This window comes from Scomber japonicus, chromosome 12 (genome assembly GCF_027409825.1).
Source record: "Scomber japonicus isolate fScoJap1 chromosome 12, fScoJap1.pri, whole genome shotgun sequence".
In the NCBI taxonomy this organism is placed as follows: domain Eukaryota; kingdom Metazoa; phylum Chordata; class Actinopteri; order Scombriformes; family Scombridae; genus Scomber; species Scomber japonicus.
The window spans coordinates 13,928,759-13,952,757 of record NC_070589.1 but is presented as its reverse complement, the minus strand read 5'-3'; the positions used below and the strand labels follow the sequence as shown (position 1 = coordinate 13,952,757).

The following is a 23,999-nucleotide window of genomic DNA, read 5'->3' as shown; positions in this document are numbered from 1 at the left end:
TCAATGTATGCAGCATATGCTAAACAAAGTATTTTGTGTTATTGTAGTCTTCCTGCTGCATCCCCTGGAAAGTTGGGTTATTGTGCAATAAAACACAAGGGACTCCTGGACTCAGTCAATGTGAAACATGACTTATCTGCTGGTTTTGGGTATTCATGTTTTTTCCCCCCCCAACTCTGTATTCTGTTCGTGGTTAACTCCATGTATTTGGAAATATAATTATCAACTGTGGTGGAATGTAACTAAGTACATTTACTCAAGTACTGTACATATTTGAGGTGCTTATGATTTACCTGAGTAACCAACATTATGTTACTTTATACTTCCACTCCACTACATGTCAGAGGCAAACATTGTGCTGTTTACTCCACTAGATTTATTTAACAGCTATTACTTGACAGTTTAAGATTTTTCTTACACAGGAGAGTTACTTTCTCAGTAAACATGTTTACCTGAGTTACCTTTGAGACAGGTACGTTCTAAAAAGAAGGGACATCTGCACACTGTCTTCATGTGATCAATTACCAGACTTTAAGTCATACCATGTTTCGGTCAAAGATTATAGATGATACACCTGAAGAAGGTCTTTGAGCAAAATGTTGTATAAAAGTATCTTTATGAGCAAGTGAAGACAACGTGCTATAGTCCCTTCTTTGTAGTACTTCCACATCTCAAACAGGTAAAATGATCTAATGTTCCCAATAAATGAACGACTGAAGAAAAGTCCTGAAAAAATTAATACATATTTGAATAATAGAATTTTTTTTTATGCTTTCTGATCCCCTTTATCATATTATGAATGCCCCAAACATTTACCTTGTGATCCTTTCAATGGGTGAGCCAATGGATTAGGCAACATAACTGTATGTAAAAGTTAAAACTATATCCACCTAAACCAGCTACAATAGTAGAATTCTGCTTGCACGTTGATGCATCAGTATCAATCATCAAGTGTGAGTCATTTACCTGCAGAAAAACTACTTTTACATTTCAATTTCATTTTGTTGAGTATTTCAACATTGTTGTATAGCTGTACTTTTACTTGAGTAAAGGATCTGAATGCTTCCTCCACCACTGACTGTCAATCACTGTGAGTGGGGTCATGCCCATTTTATGTTCTTGGTGTCAACATTTCCATTGAATCTTCTGACTCACAGTGTAAACTATGACTATGACATCTTCACTGCACCGCCACCGCAGTCTGACCTGACCCAGAGGTCGGAGCATGGGATTCAGGAATCACTGAAGAGCATCCACTAATGTAAATCTTCTGCTTTCTATTTTTCTCCAGTGGTATGATCAATGTGCAGGTATGTTATTTTGTGTTTCGCTACAAGAAAAAAAGGACACCGCAACATAATATTGTAAAATTTAATTTCATGGCATTAATATAATGTATGTGAGCAGACAAGCTATCAAAATCAAACAAAAAAAAAAAAGAATATATTTTACATAAAAATGAAATAAGCATCAGCAGCGTCACAACCACTTTTGAGATGATGACTGAACAGGGAGGAGTGGAGCCCAAAAACAGGACTGCTGGTACTGCTGAAACAGGCAGGATTCAAACCCAGGCCTCCAACATGTGGCAACAATCGTCTATCAGGGGGATATCTAGGCTTACAAGGTCTCAGGCAAAGCTATTCTGCTACACTACACCGTGGGGTAACTGTGGTAGCTACTCGTGCGGTACCATCAGTCCTGTTTTTGCACTAGAATGTAGCAGACTGAACCTGGGTCAGATTATAATTTGAAATCCATCCAAACGCGTCTTTCTGGGATTGATCTTTTGTGGCATAATGGAAACAATTCGGTTGATCTAAAAAGTGCAGATTCAGGCAACGTTGCACCCCCAGGCAGATGGAAGCATACCAACACCGAAGATTTCAATTAATAATCGACCCAGGTGAGGAGGGCGGTTGCCATGGGTTACAGGTTCTGACAGCACTGCAGTTTGTTCCCCCTTTGGCCGTCCGTGGTGGGTGGCACGCTGATGTCCACCACGTTGTTTCCTGGGGACTCATCATGGGCAGACCGCTCAGCAATCTGTTTCTGCGATACGATGCGGTAGATTTCTGTTTTAGAGGAGATGAGAGGAACAAATAAGCCATTTTCCACAACTCTCTTGTTGTTGTGGCTGGCAAAGATTACTTTACAAGATTACCTTTCTAATAACATTAAATACCAAGAACTGAAAAAAAAACGATGGTGTGTTGGCAAACCAGTACATCCAAACAATGATACTGAAAACCAGAGATGGAGACGGGGCTGATTTAGCCTACGAATTGATACTTCATTTGCAATTTTACACGGGACAGATCAAAAGACCAATAAAAACCACTTCCCACAGTAAGAGGAAGTTAAACAAGTAAAGTTCAACTGTATAGTTCCTAGAAATGACCATTTTTTGTCTGTTGCAAATAGTTTCTGTCATTCATCTTTGTAACCCTTTTGAAATCTTCCACACAGTATCAGTACGTTATCAGACCAAGATTTGGGGATTATTGTGTCTGAGTAGATTTTTAATAATTTAATTTCTTATTCCTGAAGTATAATATCAACAACTTTACTCTGATGTCCCACCTCTGCTCACAACAAGCATACCTGTAAGGATGTTCTTGAAGGCTTCTTCAACATTTGTAGAGTCCAAGGCTGATGTTTCTATGAATGACAGATTGTTCTTCTCTGTGGGATAAAAGGAAAAAACACATTTAGCAGCAATAAAAGCTAACTGTTCTTCTGGCAACAGGAGAAACAAGTAGTTATGTTTTAAACCTTCTTTTCTTGCCAGTTTAAGAGAAACAAACACAGTACAGATATGGGTTTTATGACGGTCTAATGATAATTTATGATGAAGAACTTGGTTGGTCCTTGGTCCCATTGTCAGACATGTCTAGACTGTCTGTAAAATCCTGCCTGTACTACAGTATTTAGCTGTCTTTGTGTCTCTCTCTGTGAGTTCCAGTACCTGCGAAGGCCCGGGCCTCGTCTGTGGGCACGGCCCGCAGGTGGCGCAGGTCGCTTTTGTTGCCAACCAGCATGATGACAATGTTGTTGTCAGCATGGTCCCTCAGCTCCTTCAGCCAGCGCTCCACGTTCTCATAGGTCAGGTGCTTCGCTATGTCGTATACTAAGAGCGCCCCCACTGCCCCTCTGTAGTATCTGCCAATTTCAAAGACATTTTTCCAGGTGAGAACAGGCCTAGTCACAGCAGAGTAGGAAAAGTCTATCTATCTTTGCATCTATCTTTGTGGGTCCATATTTGACTTTTTCCCTTTTAGTTGGTCTTAAATTTAGCTCCAGGTGCAATTTTAAAAAAAAGTCAAACTTTACTTTCTGAAATAATACTGACTAACAAAGCTTATATTTACTGTAAAGATCAAAAGTTTGGACACACCTTCATATTCCCTTGAACGAGAAAATGTGTCTTCTGACTGCTACTGTATGTTTTCAGATGTACTCATGTACACTATACTACACTGAGTGGGCTTTCAGTGTCTAACTCAAGAAGATTTAAACCTCTATCTTCAGTCTCCTTCAGCAGTGCCTATTCTATTCATTGATCAGAAGCCTGTGTACTTTTTTAACTGGATAGAGTGTCAATTAAAACTTCACTGCAGGAGTGTTTCCCCACACTGAGGCGTTTTGGGTATCAGAACTATCTGCTCTGCACAGACATGGACTCACGCCGAGGTGATGGCTCTGTAGCGCTCCTGTCCTGCTGTATCCCAGATCTGAGCCTTTATCGTCTTGCCGTCCACCTGGATGCTGCGTGTGGCAAACTCCACCCCGATAGTGCTCTTACTCTCTAGGTTGAACTCATTCCGTGTGAATCGAGAGAGCAGGTTGCTCTTTCCTACACCCGAGTCCCCAATTAACACGACTGTAGTGGAGAGAAAAAGAGGGAGGATAAGATATTAGACAAGTGTATGTGTGTGTGTGTGTGTGTGTGTGTGTGTGTGTAGATGCTGTATATGTGATGGGAGGATGAGAGGATGGGCCAAGTATTAATAGAGTCAAGAAATGATGATATTGCATAAAGAAGTGCCTTTAACTGTTGATTTCAGCAAACCCCAGGGCCTGAAAATCTATCTTACATTTCTATTTAGAGTTTATTATACACTTGAACTTTTTTCAGATTTTAGAATGGAACATCTGTGTGTTTTCTGTTCATTTCAAGTCTTTTTTTTCCCTATTTATCAAAAAGACAAAAGCAGAGGATTACAACATAGTGACAAAAAAAGCTCTGCAAACACAGCTTTGTTTAACAGATTCTGAACCAAACGTATGATGAACTGTAATCTGATACTGTACATCTTTTCTTTTTGATCATATCTGATAATTAACCTAATCCAGTTACCAGTTTTCCCAGTTTTACAATAAATCTGAAGTATACCTCACTGTGTGGATCTCTTTTTGTTTGTGTGTGTACATGAACATGAGACAATTGATTACGGTAATGCTAAAAACAAAGTATGAATGTAAATGATAGCAGAGACACTGTTTATCTGATATTCAAGGTGGAGAGGCTTCCCTTTGGGGATCCACAAACCAAAAATGATAAAAGTCTAGCCCAGCTGAAAAAAGTGTTATTTACTGAATATGACTAACCAAATAAATGAGGGGTTCACTTTCCTCCCTGCATCTTTAGCAGTGTTTAAGCTTGACCTTTCACAGATCAAGACCACCCTGAGGCTGGTGATATTTCAATAAATGACCCACTGAAATAACATCTTCCTGAAACCACACAGATACTGTCTTCTCCTTTCACCTGATGTTATTTACCAACAATCATTTATAAAACTTTCGTCAGAGATTCAAGAGATGTCAGTAAGAAAGTCCTGTTTGGATCCTTGATGTGAGTAATGTGAGGATTTCATAATGATGATAGTAGAAGAAAAACATCCCATAAGTGAACCACAAGTCACTGGACCAGATTTGGTATTTTGGTTCTGAATCACATCTACAGTCAAAACTGAGCACACACTGGTTATTAATAGGCCCTGTAGAATGGTCTTAAGCTGTGGTAAATGAGTCATTAGAGGAAAGTGATTGATCGGGCTCCTGGATTGGGTTTTAGCTGGTGTCAGGACCGGCCTGAGGTGGCTGCTGTTCACAGCTGAGCAGAAGCAGCAGCAGAGGTGGAGCCTTCTTGTTTTCGCTTCCCTAGACAAAGGAAATAGAGCCGAACTTTGGCCCTGCCGACATCGTGCTGGTCCGGGCTGCAGGAAGCTGATAACATGCTTCATCAAAACCTGAATCGACACTTTCAGGCCGCCTTGCCCTTCCTGTTTCGGGCCGGGTACAGGGATGATGGCTCGGGCAGAGAGAGCCAGAGAGAGAGGGAGGGAGAGAGACAGAGGGAGAGAGAGAGAGAGAGAGAGAGAGAGAGAGAGAGAGAGAGCCCTCGCCTCCGGCAGATGCCCTATTCATCCCACAGAGGATACTTTGTTACATCTAAATGGCCTTTTGGCTTTTACAGGCCCAGGATGTTAATGTGCCACACAGGAGCTGATATCACGATCAAAGGAAGGCATTCTGGATCAGACTGAGCACTAAAGATAAACAAGGACCTGAGTCTCGGAGACAAGGCCCTCTGACTGTCATAATAACGCTGTAAAACACCACAATACAGGTTGCTGCATTTTCAATGTCAATAACTACTGGCTGGAGTGTCTGAGGATGAAGCTTATTGATCAGCAGATGTAAGGGCTAATAGGCCTGGCTTTAATCACCCATAAGGTGGACTGATCAGCAGAAAACATTAAATGTCATTGAATAGATGTGGAAACCGCTGGATCAGACCAACAATACTACTCTATGAGTTGATCAAAGTTCAATTAAAAAAAAAGAAAAAAAAAGGCCGAGCACGGATAGGGTGTTGCATCCTATAGCTACCTATAAATATAGCTGCAGGCGTTGTAGTGTTACAGTGACAGCGTTATGTTGTAATAACACCAACCGACAAGCATTCAGGCAGTTTTCATGAAAAACATGTGCTCGATTGCTTAGAAAACTCACATCTGGACAGAGAAAACACACAGACAGACATTTACAGGCATTTATAGAGCATAGCTTTGTCGGTGTGAGCCTGTGCACAGGGGGAATGCAGTCATCTTTTTTTTTTTTTTTTTTTTTTTTACCTTTGAACAAGAAATCGTATTCATCGTCTCGGTTCCCCATTCTAGACGAGGCCGCTCCGACGCTTGTCTCCGGAAGAAGATGTGTGAAAAGTAGCACAGGTGTGAATTATCGTTGTAAACCAGAAAAATTATGGTATAGCTTTTTAGGTTTGTGCTGAGACTCTGCGCCAGTGTCGGCTGTCAAGGCGAGCTGGCTGCAGAAAGGGAGAGCTCCCAACTCTGCAGAGGGAGGGGAGGAGTCCCTGTAATTTACATAGCTGCCTCAAGGGGGCGCGCTTTACCCGCATGCCGACAGACGCTGAGCACTCACCCGGAGAGCACAGGCTGACACATGGAGAGAATAACAAGGCCTGGACACAAAGAGCATTAACATTATCATTAAAGTTCACTTTTACAGGAACAAAACCTGCCAAAGTATTCAGCTGTTTACATTTTATGGTGCATGTGTGAAATTATTATTTTAAATATATTTAAAATAGGAGACATCAAGAAAAATTCACGCCATGTAAAAAATTAAAGATCCCCTCAAGACATGCTTTAAGATATAAAAATATGCTCTGCCTTAAATGATTATTCTTTTGTTTGGTAAACCTCCACCACTTGGGAGATTTGTGCTGCTGTCAATTAGGCAGAGGTTAATGTAATCAGAGGGTTGCTGACTTGCGAGAAGCAGTTTTTGGCTGTGGTTATAGTTGTAAATTAATATTAAACTTTCTTTTGTCTATGTTTGGGATTATTACAATGAGTGTAAGTGGGAAGTGGATGTACTCTTTGTTTTGGAAAACCTACAGCAGGCATATGTAATACATTTTGTCATCCTTGCACATTTCAAAACAAATAAACAAATAAATCAGCAATCATTTGCTCATTTTTATGGTTGCCGCATTTTTCCATAAAAAACTTTTTATGGGCGTGCAACTAATGATTATTTTCCCTTATAGATTAATCCGCCAATTGCTTTCTCAATGAATCGATCAATGATTTAGTCAATAAAAATGTCCGTAAATGCTGTATAAATGCCCATTAGGCTATATAATAGCTACAGTATCTATCTATCTACACTTTGGGGTAACTTTTCCCTTTAAAGTAGTGCTGTCACTTGGCCCCGCCCCGTTAAGGACGAACTCGGCTCCTATTGGCTTATCGGAAGGTCAGCTGCTGCAGCAAGGAAGCACGTGCAGCTCCGCGCATTTCAAGATCAAGATGGCAGCCTCCGTGTGTCGGTGCTACGAGGTGAGACACTCATTCATGTCCTTCATTACAGCTCTTAGGTCTCCGGCGGAATATTTATGAACATTAATAAGCGTACGCGGCTTCGGTGTTCGTCTGTGCATGTCCAGTTATGTGGAAATGATTACAGAGCGGGATTATTTTAATGCAGCGAGAGAGCCAGACGTCGGTCATTAGAGACAGGCCGTGTTGCATCAGGCGTGCGGTGGTCTGCATGTTAACTGTCAACGTCTTAAGTAAACATTTCATTTTAAATGTGTGTGTACTGATATGTCTGCATAGCATATGTGACCTAAAGACATGTATTATATGGTATTATTCTGTTTAAATGGGAGTCTGAAGCAACGTTACAATGAGCAGTTATTATACAACACCTAGCTGTTAATGGTAACCCCAATAATGTCACGTAATATTGTGTAACACTAAATTACGTGACCCGTCAGATTCAAGAGTTTTAGCTAGCTGCTCGTAAACGCTTTCTTTGGTCACAGGCCTATTTTGTCATATTGAATTCATTTTGATAGCAGATCAAACATGCTGCTGCCATTGTATTTAAATGGGCTCCTAGTTATAAATACCTACTTTCAAAATATGTGACGCTAGAGGATAAACTATATGAAGGGGTTCATTGTGTGGTGTTACTGCTTCACTGACAGACCTGTATTATACAGTTTATGCAACCACAGCTGTCATAATGTAGTATTCTAATATTAAACGTTATTCAAATTTAACAGTCATTTATTTTCACTTGCCCCCAGTTGCTGAAGGGGCTGCATGAACTTTTTGTACATATTTAATTGTTCAAGATACCTGTAATAGTGCACTAGCCCACACATGTTTGTACTCAGTGAAGTTTAACTCTGCAGAACATATTATAATACAAACAGTTCAGTTTGTCAGGTGTGTGCAACATGACAGTACTAGTCAGTCTGTCTGCCCATTTTGCTACAGTAAAAATGACTTCGTTGAGATGAATACAGGGGAAAAATGGATGTTAACAAAGTTTTCCTTTAGCGATTTGTAGTTGTAAAAAGGTAATAAATCATAATATGTTATCAAAATACTCACAATCATATCATGTCTCAAGTATCGTCATAATATTGTATTGTGGGGCCTCTGATGATTCACATTTTTTAGAAGTGTGTTGAAAACATTAGTGGTGGAAATATTGCAGAAAATTTCCCTTTCATAATTACTATATAGCTTGTTCAGTTTTAAAGGCTTTAAATGGTGAGGGTTTTACTAGTTACAGTGGCTAAAGTTAGTATTCTCTTTTTTATATAATGCTATATTTAATTCAGTCAATTAACTCTTTGTACATAACTTAAATTGTATTTGTTTCTTTTACCTGCCTTACTGTTTAAGTATTTTGATTTATGTCTTGTGGTTGCTGTAACACTTTACTTTATTAATCCCAAAGGGAAATTAGCCTATCAATCTCTCTATCAAAGACATGAATGCTTGACCCTGACAGTGCAGCTCTGAGTGGCATTTTCCTGCCCCACATTGTTATGTCTCTCTTGTGATGAAGTATTTCTGACCTGATGGGAGTGGTTTCTTTTAGGATGAAAATGTGGCTATTCATAGAGCACAAGAGGTCACTTATTGCTTTAATGAGTTTGAAAATTATATACTGTGGCTGTCGCAGACCCCTGATTTCGGTGGGAGATTTGGGAGGGATATGTTAGAGAGTGTGCTTCACCACCATCGACAAACTACCAAATGAGGGACTATCTTTTGGAAGAATTGTGTTCAACAGACTTGTAGAATCTATGTCATGGAGCAGAGAAGTGTTTCATGTTAGCCAAAAACCTTATTAAGACAATTTATATTGGGTTGTCTTTTAATTTGTCACCCATCTAGATATGCAGACAACAAAATTACTCTTCTTTTCCTATGTTGTTATTCCTATGTCATTATTTTTAATTATAGCTTATTGGTAGGTGACATGTTTCATCAGCTACCATTTATTCTCCATCCACACCAATGTTGGGGGAGTTGATGTTTTTAACTTATAGAAAGTTTCTCTTCATTACAGCTGGTTGGCAGACGTGCCTTGGCCCTCAGCTCCCGGTGTCTGGTCTCCTCTGTGTGGAGAGGAGATGCCTACAGGTTACAGAGGAGCCCAGCAGCTGCTGTGCAGGTACACTCTGACAGCTCCCACTCATCTCCAGATGAAGCTCATGTACTCACTGTTGATAGCATGAAAAAGAAAAATGATTTTGTCATTTCAAAAGAATTGATTTAATTTAGAAAGTTAAAGGCTGTTTTTACTAGTTTGTGTCAGCAGACTGCTTGGTCCACTTCTTACTTTCTTTCTTGGACTCTTATGCTACATGTTATATGTTTATTTCATTAGGTGCGATATGCCTCAGGGCGTAAAGGTTTCCTGGGAGAGTTTGTGGATAACCTCCGTCAGGAGTTCAGTAAGAATCAGGAGATGAAAGATAACATAAAGAAGTTCAGAGAGGAGGCCAAGAAGCTTGAGGAGTCCGATGCCCTCCAACAGGCACGCCGGAAATATGTAAGAAAATGATTTATTTCATTGTGTTTTAATAGTTTTTTTGTAATTTTTTCTGTATCAACCACTATTTGCTTTACAATGTTAGTTTATTTTTTTTCCTTCATTAGAAAACTATTGAGGCAGAGACGGTGAAGACCTCAGAGGTGTTCAAGAAGACTTTCGGCTCCCTGTCAGAGACTATGAAGGAGGTACAGAACCACCTATAAAGTACACTCATCCAAACACACTGGCTTGGTTGCTCAGAATCCACACATACTAGCATACTAGATTTATCGTATCTTTGACATAGTTTCACAGTTTGAAATAAAGGTTTTTCCTCATGATGCTATTATACAGCTATACATATTTGATATTTTTGTGTACCTTGAAAAATACATCACATCTCAAAAAGTGTCATTTTAAAATTACCCCAATTAACGAAGTGATTCCATCTATTTCTTGTGTTTGTGTGTTTTTGCACTCTTGCCATAGGGTCTGGAGGAGATGACTCGTACCGACATTGGTAAGAAGATCAAGGAAGGTGTGGAGGAGGCAGCCAAGACAGCCATGCACTCAGCTGAATCTGTCTCCAAGGGGGGAGAAAAACTGGGCAAGACCAGTGCATTCAAGGCCATCTCACAGGTTAGAGGGGAAAACTTTCTGGCTAAAGCTGGTGATCATAACTCTTATGTCAGCGTTGCTTAAACTCGAGCACTTTGACTCAAGCATTGTGAGGATGTGTTTAATTGTTAAGACTAGACCGTTAATGCTTAATTTATATTCATGTAAATGACATTTTATTGTTTATATTTGAGTGATGCTGTTGGCATGTTTGATGTAGCTGATTTCAGAGACATAAAGATAACATGGTGATTTAGAGTTTTCATCCATTCATTTTTTGTTCATTGTTGCGTTTATTGCAAAGCCATGGTTCTCTGAAACAGTAGCTCTGGGATGGTTCACCACGCCATCACTGCTAGCTACAGTTGGACTGACCTGACTACTATGGTCACACAGTCAACAACCAACATAATGCTAAAGATTTTCGGGTCAAACTCACTCTTCTGAATTTCGAGTTTCACATATGTTAAAAGTTAGACTGTGTACTGAGATGAGCAGCTCAGTATGACTGCTGTACATGTACCTTTTACTAAATCAGTGAGTTATCTGTGCAGAGTGTGGAGACCATGAAGAAGGAGATAGATGTTGGTGATGCCGGCCCTTACAGGGCTCCTCCTCAGCTGAGGAAGAGAAGTGATTTCTCATCTAAAGGAGCAGACAGTGACACCAGAGTGTTCGAGGCCAATGAGTGAGTAACTGTTGGAGCTCAAATCTGTTTATATTTTAACCCATACCGCCTTAAAGGAGCATCATGACATCATAACATCAATTGCTATAAACATCTCTGATTTTACTGTATTTTTGTGATTCAGGGAAGATATGGGTGTCGTTCTCCACAAGGATGCAAAGTGGTACCAACAGTGGAAGGACTTCAAGGACAAAAATGTTGTTTTTAATAGTAAGAAAATCCCCTGGATTTATAATGGATGGATGTGTGTAATTTTCCTTCAGAGGCAGCAGGTGGCACCAGATACAGTGGATTTTCATAATTTAACACAATTCAGGCTTCAGGTGTAAATCTAGGCAGTGGTCTATGTGCCATCACAGGTCTAAAATGTGTCCTCCATCATTACTGAAAAACTTTTTATCCTCACCACAGTGTTTTCCCTGTTTTTGTTTCTTGCAGGGTTCTTTGAGATGAAGATGAAATATGATGAAAGTGACAATGCCCTTATCAGAGCATCCCGAGCTGTGACTGACAAAGTTACTGACCTCATAGGTAATGCCCCGCTGTAGCTCATAGTTCTTACTGGCCAGAGTTGTTTCCTTACAAACAATATGTGAAAATGGCCATTTCAGTATTAAGTTTTAACAGAATAGATGAACATGGACATGTTTATCTGTTTTAGCAACAACAGTAATACCTACTCATGTTCAAAATACAGCAGTCAATTTAAAGGACTATTATATAAGATGTAAGGGGATCTATTGGCAAAAATGGATTGTAATGTTCATGAGCAGGTTTTTATAAGTGTGTAATTACATGAAAATAAGAAATATAATGTTTTTGTAACTTTAGAGTGAGCTTGCTATGTTGCACCAGAACAGACAAAACAAACACTGGCTCTAGAGAGGGTCTTTTATGTTTCTTTGCCACTGTATGTTTTCCTAAACGATTGAAAGGCGATGGAGAGGAGTATTCAGTTTGTTGCAATCTGCAACCTCATTGCTAGAAGCCACTAAATCCTACACACTTGTCCTTTAGAGCATTGCTTCAATGTAGAGAAGGGTCTCAGTCGTGTTAGTGTTTTGATCCACTTGGATAGTCTCTGCTTTGACCCACCAGTGTGTCTGCTAAGTTGTTTTGGGTGTAGCGTGTTTTTTTTTTTGTTTTTTTTTTTATAAATGCAGATATTGAAGAAGCACAACATATAAATCTTTATATTATTATTATTATTATTATCCCATGCCTAGTACTGACTGATCCCTTTCTTGTTGCTGCTGTTTTTTATTTCAGGTGGTCTTTTCTCTAAGACGGAAATGTCAGAGGTTCTGACGGAGATCGTGAAGGCAGACCCCAACTTTGACAAAGACTCTTTTCTCAAACAGTGTGAGAAGGACATCATCCCAAATATACTGGAGGTGAACAGACTGTTCTTAGCTTTTCTCTGTTTTCTCTCTCTCTCTCTCTCTGACCTTGACTCTGCTTGTTTCATTCCTATTTTCTGCTCAATAAATGAGGAAAGGAACTAAGGAAAGGCTTGGGAAAGACTTAGTGATAAAGGTCTTGCTTCACAGATAGTGATTTCTATACTCAGATCAGGTTCAGAATGTGATTTCTTATGTTTTGATTAATAAAGTCAGTTTTCAAAGAAAACTGAGCAGATGAAACATAATCCAAATGACTGATGGCAGGAAACACTCAGAACAATGTGTTTTGTCAGTACTAGAGCTGATTGTATAGAGCTGACAGCATATAAGATAATAATAATGAAGAAAAGTAACATTTGCTTTTATTTAAACCTTCAGTGCGGTACTTTTACATATAAATGGACATCCATCACATTCAAATCCTTCCAAATTAGTTTACAGACAAATCTCTGTATTTCACAGTACACAGAAATTTAAAATCTGATATCTGTGGTGACTTTGCTGTTCCGGTGCACCAGAATTCCTGAAGGTACACATTATTGTGGTGGAAAATAGGTTACACATAGATGATTACCTTATCTGACAACTCCAGCACTTTTTTTCCCTTCTGCCCTTATCAGAGCGCTCCTGGAGATGGAGGAGATTGGGGTGGCAGGGGGGATCATTTTATGCAGGCACAACAGTGTTTTTGTAATTACTCGCACTTCCAGAAGGAGGAGACAAAATACCCACACTGTAGATTTAAAACCAGGGATGGAGCATGGCAGTCAGTTGACATGTAATCACTCTGATTATGGTTTAATGGAGTGAACATCTGTTGTTTCCATTTTTAAAACTGCCGCTGACCAGGTTTGATGTGAAGTACAAGTTGCCACAGAATTTAACTGGAATACACTGTCATAAGTATAACTTACTAATATAAATCAGTTTTACTGCCTAAGCTCACTTACAGTATGAAATATGCCTTCAATATAGTGAATATCATTGTCTTTTCTACAGGCTATGATCCGTGGAGAGCTGGATGTACTAAAGGACTGGTGCTATGAAGCTGTAAGTTACATACTGCTGCCTTTAAGTTTTCCTTGTAATCAGCCTTAAATAAAACTCTGTCTTTAGACCTTATCATCATCATCATCTCCCTATGTTTTAACATATTTAACATGTTTTATGCACCCTCTCAATATTTCAATGTAGTTACAAACAAACAATCACCTTTTCAGTAATAGAAACCCTCACAGAGAATCACTGTTAATCTGTCCAGTGTGGTTTGCTTACAGTGTGTGCAAAGCATAATGTTTCATGCTGAGTGTGTTTTTATGTTTCTGTCCTCAGACATACAGTCAGCTGGCTCACCCCATCCAGCAGGCCAGAGCTTTGGGGCTGCTCTTTCAATCCAAAATCCTTGACATTGATAATATAGACGTAAGTGTTTTTGTCACTTGTCAACGTTTAATAAACCAGGTTACTGCAGGAAGTGATAATAACGAGGTTCCTCAAGGGCAAGTGAATTCGCTTTGAGCTTTGTTTTCTTCTCTCTCACTTCATTTGTTCATTGCCTCGCTCTGCGTTGTTGTAGTTGGCGATGGGGAAGATGATGGACCAGGGCCCTGTGCTCATCATCACCTTCCAAGCTCAAGTCGTCATGGTGATCCGCAGCCCCAAAGGAGACATAGTGGAAGGAGATCCGGTCTGTACACTCATAATTATTGCTCCAGTATAGTGAATCTGATATAGTCAGAGACAGTTAGGGGAAGTAAAAAACTCAAATGACTAAAATTAGATCATGCTCCATTCGCATCTGTCTTATTTACTTTGACATTAATGTTTGATGTAGTAATAGGACTCTGGACTGTTTTTTTTAAAGTTGATATTTGGTATTTGGTTTCAAACTGCATCATGCATCCCCATCATCAATCAGAGAGGCAATGCTTTTGCTCTGAAATTTCAACTTAAGTCCAACGTCTCCATACTGTCTCTGACCCTCTCTTCCTCTCCCTCCTCAACAGGAGAAGGTGATGAGGATGATGTATGTTTGGGCATTGTGTCGTGACCAGGAGGAGCTGAACCCTAACGCAGCCTGGAGACTCCTCGACATCTCTGCCTCCAGCACCGAGCAGGTTCTCTAGAAGGAGGAGGAACGCAGGTTAAGAGGTGCATCTTGGACACACAAACTGAGAAGACCGGACAGGAGAAAACAAGGATGTGCCTGAAAAAACCTGCATGTGCTGGCGCTCGTAAACACACATATTTAATGAGGGCAGAGTAAACCCATGCTCCTGTGTACACGCACTACCATTTCTCTATCGCCACCCACAGGATTCATGTGTCGATGTGTAAAAACATGGAGATTTGACAAACTCGTAGAAATGTGAACATCCACTGCGCGTATATGTGTTGTCTCTTGCACCGGTTTGCTCAGTTTTTGGGTTTCCAGGTACTGAGAGGATTGTGAATATTGAACATAAACTTTATTTCTGAAAAGGATGCAAGCAACGTTACACCCGCTCCCCCACCCCTCCACCTCTTTTCTTTCATCTGATGGTACAAGTCCATCCAGCCTTGGTGACCAAATCCCAGAAGATCATGGTAGACCGGCGGTGGGAAAAAAATGGACATAGCCCGTGTGATGGCACTTGTTGCTCTTCAGATGGATGTTATGAAGCCTGAAGCTCAAGTTTAATGCCTCACAACTGTTTTTGTCAAATACTGTAAACGGAAAATGAAAGTTGAGGCAGTGAAATGGAGACTTGTTAGATTTGTGGTGGTGCCAGCCAGCAGCAAACCAACACAGCCAAGTGTGACATCATGAGAGATACCGATGGTTTAAGTTCACAGGCCTCAGTTTAAATGTTAAATTTGTGGCGTAAATTTTGTCATCTGCCCATGTCCACATGCAGCCCCAAATGTATAACAGTGTAGATGTTAATTGCAGACTGTGTGTGCCAGCAAAAGTATATACAGATGAATGTAAATGAAAGGAAAAGGCGAGGGAATGGCATGCAACAGTTAAATGTCAGCATCACAGACTCTAAACCACTGGGGAGGCTCATAATAGCTATTAAAATGACCAAAAAAAGCACATATAAGAAGAGATTTAATTAGCCATTTAGACTTTAAGGTAATTTATATTTTTAGTAAGAAAACAGTTGGGAGTTTTCTTTTTCAAGGCTGCATCTAATAACTGTTAGAAGATGTTGAGTCACTAAACATGAAGCTGTGGTGTTTCCTGCTGGCTTTTACATCAAAAATGTATCAAAAGCTTGTAAAATAAGAAAGATGAAGACAGAAGCATAAAATATATTATGTAATGATCTGTATTTTCATATGTACCACGGCCAAGACAGCCCAATGCACTGCAGCTTGCAAAACCACAAAACAAGTGGAGGAAATACAATATATGCTTGTATTTCATCTCAAGTTGTCAATCAGTGTACATACCTCATTAATAAGAAGACATGTATCTACATATTAATATAAGCTCCTAACTCATTGTAAATATAGTAAATGTCAAGCGTTGCTTCTCAGTAAGCTCGGATGGGACCACAGTCAGATATGTCATCGAGGCAGCTTCATTATTTGAGGATCATTTTGCCATCTCATGTTGCACTTTCTTCATTTCTTTTTCTTACTGAAATGTTTGGTTTACTGTATTAAATGTGGCTGTTTTTAAGGGGTTAGTGCTGAAAATGAAAACCTGAGTGAATGAGTACACTACTGTTCTGCTGTGTTGACTGTTATTGGCCTTTATTATGTGTAACTTATGTGTCACTGCAGACGACACATATGATTGTACTGTAACACGTTCATCAACTACTTCATAAACTTACAAAAACGTCCATACCTGTGAAGAGATGTTGAGCTCCTGGTAATTGTCTTTTAAGTTATTGGCACCAGAATTTAATGTGAAAAAAGCTCTCAATTAATGCCTGTTTTTTTTATGTGTGACAAAAGCCATTAATGGTCGAACCACGTGAGGTGGCCTGTTACTAATAGCACCAGAACTGATGAGTATCCCCGATGATGGTACTATGCTTGATTCGCTTTGTCATGAGCCCCTGCTGTGTGCTGATGATTTGATATCTGTATATTTAAGATATAGATGAAAATTAGGAAATGTTTGACATAAGATGTGCACCTCATTTTGTCAGTTCAACAAGCATCTTTGTCATCTGAGTCTAGCCCCCAAGAAATATCAAATATAAAAATAACAGATTGTGTGAAATTTACTGAGTTCATTATTGTTTCCCAGCAGGAAAACCCATCCCATGTGGGACACTCTGTTAGCCCCCTTTTGACATGAGATGTTGCAAGATATTAATAAATACAACACGCAAAATGCTAAGGAAGCAAAGTCCTTTTGATTTTAATGATGCAGAGCCTTTCTCCCGTAGAGAAACCTAATTATTGGCCCATTTCTTATAAAGTTAAACTCAAACTTTTAGTGAATTACATGGACATGAACTCATTTTACCTTAAACTCGTGCATTTTAACAAACCTATTTATTATGTCAAGTTTAGGAAATGAGAAATTTTACTTGGAAAAATGACACACTGTACTGTACAGTGTGTACACATACTTGAAAGGTTTCATTAAGATTTACAGGTTACATACATCTTTGAAGTGTACAATTCATGATTTTATCTTTGAGTTAAACAAAAAAAACACAATCTATATTCTATTTTTATCCATTATTACGTCTGTCTGCAGAATAAAGAGCACTGTATTATGATTTGCTTCATCCAAGTTTCCTTAGAGTCAGCAGCTTTGTATGCATTGTGTGCATTTGCCCTCACAAGAGAAAATTAAACTGCACGCTGTATGTGTGCGTGTGTATGTGTGTGAATGTGTGTGTGTGTCTTTTGTTTTCTCATTTAAAAACTGACATGGTTTGATAGATGTCCATGGATCTAGCCATTGACACTGCTTGATAAACCTATGGATTTGGTAGTATAGGGATGATAGATCAGGCTTGCAATAACGCACGCCTGTAGATTCACACACAGGGCCAATATATATAGGAGACCTCATCCCACAGCTGTCTGTTGTGATGAATGACTGGGGACGTCCTTATACTAACTAACCTCCTTCAGTACTCCAAAGTCTTCTCTGTTCTTCTTGATTATGACTAAAGCCGACTGAACTTGCTCTTTGAAAGTTGATCATTGCAGATAAGCGATATCATTAACCTCTTTCTGCAGGGAGTTTAGCTTCTTTCAATGTGTAAAACCATGTAAATCTCAGGGTATAATGAGAACTTCTTCATTGAATTTGTCCCTGTTCTGCCCCCCTGAGCAACAAGGACTCCTATTAAACCTGAATGAATGAGGCTGGATGCATCAACACAACAGCCTGGAAGTAGAAAAGGCCTTGGAGACAGTGCTGTGCTTTCCTTTGTATACTTCATTACTTGTTACAGTGTGTTCCTGGTGGCACACTAACATGTACAATACCAAGCTGTGCTCTAGCCTATATAACACAAAGGCTTTCAATGTGGTGTATGGAGCAGCATCCAACCATTATGTAAGCAGATATTATACAATATTTTGCCAGTGACTAACCCTAACCCTAACTGATGCCAAAAGTTCTTTTGAAATTCTTGTATTAGGTAACATTAAATTCAATTTGAGAGAAAAAGTTGGGAGTTATCTGAAGAAGCCCTGAACTGTTGGTGATTGGTGAGGTTTGGGACAACATACCTTCAGTTAAACCTATGAGGCTCTGAAGCCAACCAACAAGCTCTACCAAACACTTAGTTTCAGTACAGGGTTTAGTTTGGGTCCTGGTTGTGATATAAGTCTCACGAAGACAGGAGACATAGATCAGCAAAGGCTCAGGCACTTTACAAGACACCTTCTGACTCACCTGCTGTCATGAGACCCAGATATCCTGTAGTGGCAACCTACTTCTGCTCCCTGAACCACAGCTTGACCTCCAATATGTAACAGTAAGTACAGAGATAGAAATGTTGAATTTCGTAACCTTGCAAGCTGGAGACTCTTATCAATTACAACCTCAGTGGGCGGCCTGCTGCAGCTCTGCTCAGTGTGATTTGATTACAAGTCCCTTCAGGACAGCGTTAAAATCTGCTGACTATTAATTAAACCTACAGGGAGACGCCATGCGGCCTCAGGCAGGGGAGATGAAGATGTGTACCGACTGCAATCTGCCCCAGTGTTTGTACAGTTTTAATTGTGTCAATTAATTACTTCTCACAGTAAGTATGTGGAGCTTCGCTTCAGGCACAGTCAGGTAGCTCCACTTGTTTTGTTTCACAGTGATCATGTAATTTTCTTGCAGTTCAGCAAAATTAGCAATTCATTCTGACTAGCTGTGACTAAACCATCTTATACAACCTAATGAACTTGTCATTCTCTAAACATTTGCAAACAAGTGCTTTCTGTGTAAAGTAACTTTCATCAATTCATCAAATCTGAAGAATTGTTAATGCTTGGAGCTTCTAAAAAAAACTAAACAAGGCTCTATAATGTTCATATTTCAAGGCTGGCAATTGCTTAGCTGCCAGTTCATTGTGCATTCATTTGTGGTGATTTGATTAAATATACACAGTACACAAATACATGTACACAAATGTACATTATAAACTGACATCAAAAGAGTTCTGAAAAGGTGAAAAGTGTTAGGTGCATTATTATCCAACCCATGCTAGGGATTTCTGGCACAACCTCACCTTCTTCCAAGATGCATGAAGAAGGGAAGAAGTCTGAAGGTATCCTGATGCCAGCAATACCTGTAAAGAACAACTTCATTATGAGACCAATACGTTTTAGCTTGTGGCATTCATTGGGACTTATTAACCAACCCCACCAGGATTTTATAAATACTGAGGTCATAGTCATATAGTCACAAAGTCAGATGAAAATGTGTAATTTTTTTAAATGTAAAAGTGCCTCCATGGTTACTAAAACTGAACTGAATTACCAGACACAATTACATGGCTTCAATGCATTGTCCTGAACCTAAAGGGTTTCCAGTGATCTTATCATATTTGTATTCTAAAATATCTTACCCCATACTCTCTTGTAAAAACTCCATTGTATAAAGTTTTTAGAGTTTTACATAGTCCAAAATCATACATTTATCTCAAATGACTCTACACAACCCTATTTGTTCAATTTAGGATCTGCTATAATGCTAAGCCCTTGATTTGAATAAAGATGAACTACAGAAAAAAACTCAGGTTCTCAGGGATTTAGCTGGATGTTCTTTTTCCCGCTTTATATATGCACCCAATATGACTTTTTTAAGTTCAAAGGTTATTTTTCATCAGTATATGAGATTCTATCTAAATGATAGAATCATTAGGCTATAATGAACTTTTAAAAAGACTGATTGACACTACATATGTCTGTGCCATATTGACTACATGGTTACAGTACAAGCCCCCCCATGCAGTCCTCTTACATAATGCAAAAGCCACACACGGCTCTCGGCGCTTTACTCATCCAGACGAAAAGATTATGTGTGCAGGCCAAAGAGGGACAGTCATAAGTGGGCAGGGAAGGAGGGAGGAAGGTGGGGCGGATCCCGCAAACTGAGAAGACTTAAAGCCCCTGACAGACCAGAGGAGAGGAGGCACTGCACGGTAGGACAGACCTGAAACCCGGAGCCCGGAGCTGTCCACGGTGCTGAACAGCTGCTGGATCATCTTCATCATCAACCGATGTGTTCTTCATCAGATGTCCTCAGCTGTAACATGAGCCGGAAAGTAAGTTCTCTAATCTAATCGTTTTTCAGTTTGGGATGATGTAGCATTGTTCAAACTTTTTTCTATGTTATGTTTGTTTCTATGTCTTAATGTAAAGTTGTGAACGTCACACGTAGCTGAGCGTCACTTTATGGATCACATGTTTACAAGTTGTCGGTTAACTTTAACTTTGTGCCATTGTGTAAATTTATTTCTCACTAATTTAGGATATGTAGTCAATGTTACTTCACCACCTTTTAAAAAATTAACATTTTAAATAAATATTCTTTTAAATCTTATAAATGAAATCCATACTAACATTGATACAATGGAAACAGCTACACCATCACAACAAATCAGTCAAAAGGCACCAAAACTAAAAAAATGTGTGTAAATGTATTAAAGTCATAAAAATGCAACTTCAATGCTGTTATGGCATTTTTGATGTATTATTGTGCAATAGTTTCAGATAATAAAATGGAAGCTTTGAAAATGATATAATTAATAAAATGACACCATGTGTGTGATGAAGTGATGTGATTTTTTATTTCTTCTAACCAGAAGAATAAAACATCAGATTGAGAGCTCCTCACATCAGATCTATATAGCTTTGTTTTGCCACATTCAGGGTTTTCTCCAGTTTTCATCAGTATGATTTTTACCCTTTTTATTTCGAGAAGTCCTTGACATTTTTCAAAGCTGCTTTCATAATCCATAGACATATATGAGAGGTATTACAGGTATTACAGACACAAGGAGTACCATATGTCACTGCACATGCTCTGGCATCAGAGTTCATTGGCTCCATGGTGCTTTATGAAAGGCTGAATATCGAGATTTTACTCTGGACTTTAACTGTATTTTTGTTGCTGTTTTGAAGGTAGACAATATGATTCCAGGACATTCCTCCGTGTTTCACTTTCCATCTGGCATCCGGCACTGTTAAAAGTCAGTTTGTGTAAATCAGGTGCACTGAGGCTCCACAATGTGATTTATCTGCTGCTTAGGAACCAAAGCAGGTCTCTCAATGAGGATCGATGAGCTGTGAAATTGATGTTCACTCATTCTTTTATATTCTTTAAATCAGTGTTTGTTTTGCTTCTCAAAGCAACCACATGGTTTCCATCTTCATCACCCAGCCATGTGGTGTTTGTATGTACATGACCATGACCTTGGGTAACCTCCAGAGTTTTTGAGGCACCTGAAAACAGATAGGTAGCTTCTCAGATCAGGTTTGAACTCTCATGATCTGCAGCTACAACATATCTGCTGGGTTTGCTTGTGATGAACAATTAAGCTTGTGATATTCTAATTATTCTAATATTCTAAGTGTTTTGTGTGGTTTCCTGCTTGTGAAGAAGGTGTATGATGGGATTAAAAAGAAATGGAAAATGCATAATTCATTTAACTAGTCTGCCAATGTAAGATTAAGGATCTTACTCAAGTAGAGTTGTAGTGAAAAGCAAAAAGTTTGGTTGTGTTGCATAACTGTATGAAAATGCTTTGACTCAGCAGAAATTCAAAATGATCCAACTGTTAAATCCAACTTTAATTACTTGTTTGCTTTTTGAGAGCTTATAAACTATATAAGCTGATCAAATTAGTCAAATCCCAAAACTAAATCGTCTGTGCAGGAAAAGCAGGGTGATTTGATGTTATTAGTTGTTGATGTAATTAAACAGCACAACACCTCAAATGTGTTTCAGAACTACTCATTCATTATTTCCATTAGCAGCTTTGCTCCGACTGGTTTGTGTTCAGTGAATTATGTCTGTGTTGTCCTGTTGTGTAAACTTCATGCCCACTTCATGCCTTTTTATTGAATCTATCGAGTTTATTTAGCTTCTGCTCTCTTTAAATGCAGCTACCTGGACTGTCTGATATAACCACAGGCCCATTTGATAATTGATACTGAGGCAGGCAGTTTCTTTAATTAAGCCTTCAAGTCTCCTATTAAAGCTTTGCTGTGCCCTTTAGTCTCATCACCCGGAGAGCAGCGGAGCTATCAATGTGTCTTTGTGAGGATCAGTGAGGTGGTAAGGAGGGAGACGAAGCCTCCTGGAATAGAATCTGCTGACTGGGGAGTGCACCCACCGCAGGAAATGTCTCTCCACTCCACGGCCCATTAAAAAGGGTACGGAGAGTGTTTCTGCATAGCAACTCTCTAAGGGCTCCTCCACATTTTTCTCTTCTGTCATCAGTGTCTGATTTATTTATCTTGTACCTGAGTTCAGGAGAGGGCTAGCACTTCTGCCGTGTCTCGGTTATTTTTCTTACCAGAAACACTTAGAAGACAGGATATGTAATAACAGTTTTCAAGTGAGACTGTGTTTTTTACTTTCTTAGCATTCAATAATTAATAAATGTTGGCGGGGGTACTGCCAGATGGCCCCCTGAAAACACCTCACTCAGGTCCCTGAAACACAAAAAAAAATCTATAATCCTTGACATGTTCCCAGGCCCACGTCAAGCTCTGAACCCCCTGAATCAATCAGGATTTTCTCCCATGCAGCACCTCTGCATGCTGGAAACTCACTCATGTCATGTTGTGTGTTATCTTTGCTTTTTCTCTCAGCCATCCTGATGAGACGATCCCAAAACAAAGAGGTTCCCCTGGAGATCGACAACCCAATACAATGCAGCCGTAGGTCAAACATTCTCAGAAGCACTACAACAAGGATCATTTACAGCCTTCAAGCACTTCAATTGATCTATGGAACATCTTCAGCCATTGAGATTTATGCTCCTTTTCATTTCCTTTTCACTTTGTAATTACAATACCCCCTCCCCAGGGCTGCTATTGGATGACACTTCAAATATTGACATGTGCAGCCTCCACTGAAGACCATGCATATGATTTGAAGTTAAATAAGTGGCCTCTGCTATTGCATTGTTGTTAATGCATAAGAGAAAACAGTGACATAAAACCAGCCCTCTAATTGGAGCTTACTGAGCATGCCTCAGTTCTGTATCTTGGCTAACCAGAGGGCTTATTAATTTGCACTACTGATTGCCCCGTGTTACTTCTGCTGGAGCAATTTATTCACCCTGTGGCTTGTGGGAAACACTGAGCTTAAGTTCAATCTGCTGACTCCTCTGACAGCTGTCAGATTTCACCATGTGATCCTCCTCTGGGTTTAGATATTATACTCAATGACCATGCAGAGCAAAGCTCCTCTTCATAGCTTCTGATTGAAGAACAAAGCTGGTACAATACGTGGTTTCATCCTTCAAAACATTCCTCCGACTTCCAACATGAGTGATACAAACTACTGGGTCGTGGACTATGACCTCTCCTCTCCTGCTCCACCCGGGTTCCCCAGGGGCCCGACGGTGCTACAGCCCATGGCGGGGCACCCCGAACAGGGAACGGCCTTGTGTTTTGTGGGCCTCCTCGTACTGCTGCTGCTCTTTCTCGTCGTTCGTTGTGTCCGCATCTTGTTAGACCCCTACAGCAGCATGCCAGCTTCATCGTGGACGGACCATAAGGAGGGACTGGACAGAGGACAGTTTGATTATGCGCTGGTGTAAAGATGAGGGTTAATGCAGAAAGAGATGGATTAGAGAGATATAGAAAGGTTCTTATTTAAGGGACTTTTAATGATGTCAATGCCCTTCTGAAAGCTTTTTGCCTCTGATAATGAAAGTAACTGCAGTATGTTTGTTGTGTAAAGGGTAATGCAAGTTGTCTTCTGCCAGACACAG

At 39.7% G+C, this 23,999-nt stretch overlaps 3 protein-coding genes across 3 annotated transcripts; 2 read left to right on the top strand and 1 right to left on the bottom strand.

Moving 5' to 3' along the window:
* Window positions 1-1,363: 1,363 nt before the first annotated feature.
* On the bottom strand, window positions 1,364-6,355 carry LOC128368961 (ras-related protein Rab-11B). Its single transcript, XM_053329894.1, has 5 exons — window positions 6,144-6,355; window positions 3,688-3,883; window positions 2,969-3,162; window positions 2,605-2,685; window positions 1,364-2,075 (listed from the first exon to the last, which is right to left on the bottom strand). Exons 1-5 carry the CDS (start codon window positions 6,181-6,183, stop codon window positions 1,930-1,932), a joined length of 657 nt encoding a protein of 218 aa, XP_053185869.1. The 5' UTR covers window positions 6,184-6,355; the 3' UTR covers window positions 1,364-1,929.
* A 991-nt stretch (window positions 6,356-7,346) lies between these two features.
* LOC128369610 (mitochondrial import inner membrane translocase subunit TIM44-like) lies at window positions 7,347-15,167 on the top strand. The gene is made up of 13 exons (XM_053330687.1): window positions 7,347-7,376; window positions 9,412-9,516; window positions 9,733-9,897; window positions 10,005-10,085; window positions 10,369-10,518; window positions 11,052-11,185; window positions 11,310-11,395; window positions 11,624-11,716; window positions 12,455-12,579; window positions 13,588-13,638; window positions 13,921-14,010; window positions 14,165-14,275; window positions 14,595-15,167. The coding sequence occupies exons 1-13, from the start codon at window positions 7,347-7,349 to the stop codon at window positions 14,712-14,714; spliced, it is 1,341 nt and encodes a 446-aa protein (XP_053186662.1). The 3' UTR covers window positions 14,715-15,167.
* Window positions 15,168-23,549: 8,382 nt separating this feature from the next.
* LOC128368962 (cortexin-1-like) lies at window positions 23,550-23,825 on the top strand. Its single transcript, XM_053329895.1, has one exon. The coding sequence runs from the start codon at window positions 23,550-23,552 to the stop codon at window positions 23,823-23,825; it is 276 nt and encodes a 91-aa protein (XP_053185870.1).
* The last annotated feature ends 174 nt before the right edge of the window (window positions 23,826-23,999 follow it).

Excerpts from the sequence above, each read along its gene's own strand:
- LOC128368961 (XM_053329894.1), bottom strand. The coding sequence starts at position 6,183 with ATGGGGAACCGAGACGATGAATACGATTTCTTGTTCAAAG. Across the intron at positions 3,884-6,143 it reads ATACGATTTCTTGTTCAAAG|TCGTGTTAATTGGGGACTCG; the intron begins GTAAAAAAAAAA and ends TCTCCACTACAG. Across the intron at positions 3,163-3,687 it reads TACAGAGCCATCACCTCGGC|ATACTACAGAGGGGCAGTGG; the intron begins GTGAGTCCATGT and ends TGAAATTGGCAG.
- LOC128368962 (XM_053329895.1), top strand. The coding sequence starts at position 23,550 with ATGAGTGATACAAACTACTGGGTCGTGGACTATGACCTCTCCTCTCCT.
- LOC128369610 (XM_053330687.1), top strand. The coding sequence starts at position 7,347 with ATGGCAGCCTCCGTGTGTCGGTGCTACGAG. Across the intron at positions 10,519-11,051 it reads CATTCAAGGCCATCTCACAG|AGTGTGGAGACCATGAAGAA; the intron begins GTTAGAGGGGAA and ends TTATCTGTGCAG. Across the intron at positions 14,011-14,164 it reads TTGACATTGATAATATAGAC|TTGGCGATGGGGAAGATGAT; the intron begins GTAAGTGTTTTT and ends GCGTTGTTGTAG.